The sequence below is a fragment of the Temnothorax americanus genome, unplaced genomic scaffold (assembly GCF_048541705.1).
Source record: "Temnothorax americanus isolate GAGA-0224 unplaced genomic scaffold, ASM4854170v1 Scaffold7, whole genome shotgun sequence".
In the NCBI taxonomy this organism is placed as follows: Eukaryota; Metazoa; Arthropoda; class Insecta; order Hymenoptera; family Formicidae; genus Temnothorax; species Temnothorax americanus.
Window position 1 is genome coordinate 6,616,705 of NW_027509792.1, and position 3,262 is coordinate 6,619,966.

Genomic DNA, 3,262 nt, shown 5'->3' on the forward strand with positions numbered 1-3,262 from the left:
GTCTTCTTTTGAGGTGACCCCCCAACGAGGTCCCCCTCCCTCCCCATTACGCGCGCACAATTATGTGCGCGTCTCGTTCTATGCGGTTACATTTTCTCGATCGACCCGTTTTTTTCTCTCTTTTTCTTACTCCGACGAGACGCGGGGACAGGACGATACCGATCGAAAAGCGCAGCGGAGGGCGATCAAATCGTGTCGCTTTATCTTTCTCAGTTATATACCGCACGCGCGATTGTCATTTGTGACATAAATCGACGAAACGTAGATCAAATAAGTAGATTAAATCTTTAATACAAACGTTGATTGAAAGTATAAATTATATTTTGTGTTTCATTCCGAGATATCTCATTCCTTTCCTACTTGACGTTCGTTTTCTTCTTCCGTTGCTCGTGCGTCCCTTTCGCCGTGTTCAAGCCCTTGATCCCTCTTACGCCCTTTAAATTGGAGGAAATCAATCCTGGTTTATCGGCACTGAGCGATCCTGTTCCGAAAGCCTGGCTTCGTTTTACATCGTTGCGATTTGCGGGCGCGCGATCTTTTACGCGGACGTCATCGTTTTCCACCCTCTCCGAATGATCGTTCGACTTCGCAGTCTCGTTTTCCACTTGCTGCAGCTTTCGGTTAACATCTCCGTTCGTCGCGTCGTTCTCAGGACGCGATGTGGCGGGTTCTTTCGTTCTCGAGCGTTTCCACGTTCTTATGGGTAATCTGGAGAAGAATTTCTTTTCCTTCTTCTTTTCCAAATCCGTGCACGGCGCAAAAGCACCTGTCATTCTCAAAGCGAATGTCCTCTCGTTCTTCGTTACCTTCTCCTCATCGGGCGCGAATCGCGAGACAGTCACGTTGATCCGGTCTATTTTACTATTTCCAGAATTTCCACGATGAGGATTCGTATTATTTTTTTCGTTCGCCGTGTATATCCGTCCGTTGCTCTTCGAGTCCGCGATGCGATTAAACGTTCTTGTCGATCGACTCGTTTCCTTCGGAGGATTATTGGAAAGTTTATCGAATTTGTCGCGGTACCGATGCTCGTCGACAGTAGCACTCGTGATTTCTTCTCTCCTTTCAATAGTCTGAGACTTGATCTTCTTCCCTTCGGTCGCCGAATACGGCCTCGTGTTAATTGAATCTAATAAAAGAAACGTGTAACTTGCAAGTAAACAAATACAATGCCAAACGTTTATCATACTGTCTTGTGATACAAGATAAGATTAAAATTGACGGCGTATTTAGAAATGTCTTAAGGATGCGCTTTTTTGGAAGAAACATTTTCAATGTGATTGAATATATTATATTTAGAATTATGTGTATATTTAGATAATAATTAATAATTAAATATTTAATGCATTTTTTTCTATTATTATACACACATAAATGAAATAATTGATTAATGTAAGAATATTACATATTCTTGCTATATTTTTAGATTGATTAATTCTCTTTCATAACTGCAGATCAATGTTTGCTGAAGAAAATGTGATGTAAAACGCATAAATTATGTAATTGCTGAAACATCTACTGGTGCTGTGTAAACTACTTACAAACAACATCGGTATAAAGATGGTCAGTGTAAGGGGAAGAAAAAGAAAGAGAAAAATTATTTCTTAATATTTTTTTCTTTGCAATTCTTACTTTTTTCTGCAAGATACATGTTCGAAATTCGTTTGTCGATTGGCGCCTTCATCGATTGACCACGTGAAGCAAACGCGTTCGATGTGTTTAATCGCAAGAGCTTGGGTTTCTCTTTCACTGTGTCGCCTTTCGAAGTTCGATACCGCGCGCTGTTTATCGGAATCTCAGGCGATAAGTTTTCTCGGCGGTCCTCTTTTAGCGTTTCTTTAAACTCTTCTTCTCCTTCCGAATCAACAGTATCTACGCGTTTCGGCGGCGAATCGAAGATATACGATCTTTTCCCATGCGGTGCCATTTTCTGTAATTTCTCATGATTTTTCGTCCTCGTTGGATTGCAGAAAGTTGTTTCTTCACATTCTGCATCGTTTTCAAATGAAATAAAGTCCCAGAAAGTATTTTTCGTAGGCGCAATGGGATCAGCGGCATTGGGAAGATTATCTCTTTCGCGGTGCATTACTGTTTCATGAGGTTTCCCGAATTCTGCGAGAAAAGGATGATCAAATTAATACGAATCGATAGAAGAAATTCTTTCGTTGGCATCACTTTAAATTCTTAACATCTGTAAAAAAAAAAAAAAAAAAAACGCACCCGCCTCTCGGTTAAAGCTTCTATTGGGCCTCGAAAGAATCTTCGTTCGTTTCCTGCGCTCGCTTAAATGAACATTGGTACCGCGCATTTCACGGATATTCTTCCCGTCGTTCTCGGCAAACCATCGCGGAGAAGTACTCTCCCTTTGAGGTACGCGAATACTTTGCGTAAACGAAGCTTCGAGATCTCTCGAGTGGTCACACCGCGGTATACGTTCCCTACGAGAACGCGTGATTGCATTTCGCGGATTAACGAATTGGGCATAGTAGTCATCTTCTTCGACGGGGAAGTTGTTTCTTGGCAGCTCGAGATTGTTATAGGGGCTCTGTGCATACGAATCATCGTAATCCAGGTCGTCGATGTACATGTCATCGTAATCATCTTGCCGCGTTGTTCCTCGAACGTAATTTATTCTATTTCTGCCCTATGATCAATCGAGAATGATATCTGAAGCGTTGGCTTGTTGACTCGCGATCGCGTTTGCTTACTTCATCATTATTTACATCTGCAGCTGTTCGAGCAAACTCGTTCGGTTTATCATTGAGCCACTTGGCGATCCTGCGAGTCGATTTAAAGCTCTCGGCTCCACCGCGACGCCGATCGGACGCGCCGCGTGGAAAATGTATGGGAAACGTGGTATCCGTGTCGCAGCCGACGTCCGCCAGTTCCACAATCCTGCCTGCATCGCTGTAAACGGTGGATCGGAAGATCGGCACGATGGGATCCGCGTCGTCCACAAAGAGGAACATCGGATTCTCGAGGAACGCGCCCATGTCTGATCGCGTATCCATCAACGAGACCGTGTCACGCGTTGGAATCGCGCGTCTCTGCACTGTAAGAAAAAGTCTGTAAATTTACACCAAAAATAGATGTAAAACACAAAGAATGTCTTGTACACAAGAAGTACACAAAGAACACAATCTGCTTTATTGCTGTTACAAAATTACTTTTTCCTTCCGTACTGCAAAATTACAAATGCGTGGAAATTTACAACCATATATTATAGTGGGTAATTTTGAAACTTTACACAAAACTTTTTTAC

The 3,262-nt window shown here is 42.6% G+C and overlaps 1 protein-coding gene across 1 annotated transcript; it reads right to left on the bottom strand.

Annotated features, from left to right (window-relative positions):
• Window positions 1-356: 356 nt before the first annotated feature.
• On the bottom strand, window positions 357-3,044 carry LOC143906095 (uncharacterized). The gene is made up of 4 exons (XM_077421901.1): window positions 2,709-3,044; window positions 2,221-2,644; window positions 1,633-2,112; window positions 357-1,129 (listed from the first exon to the last, which is right to left on the bottom strand). The coding sequence occupies exons 1-4, from the start codon at window positions 3,009-3,011 to the stop codon at window positions 357-359; spliced, it is 1,980 nt and encodes a 659-aa protein (XP_077278027.1). The 5' UTR covers window positions 3,012-3,044.
• Between the last annotated feature and the right edge of the window lie 218 nt (window positions 3,045-3,262).

Excerpts from the sequence above, each read along its gene's own strand:
- LOC143906095 (XM_077421901.1), bottom strand. The coding sequence starts at position 3,011 with ATGGATACGCGATCAGACATGGGCGCGTTCCTCGAGAATCCGATGTTC. Across the intron at positions 2,645-2,708 it reads CAGATGTAAATAATGATGAA|GGCAGAAATAGAATAAATTA; the intron begins GTAAGCAAACGC and ends GATTGATCATAG. Across the intron at positions 2,113-2,220 it reads AAGCTTTAACCGAGAGGCGG|AATTCGGGAAACCTCATGAA; the intron begins GTGCGTTTTTTT and ends CTTTTCTCGCAG.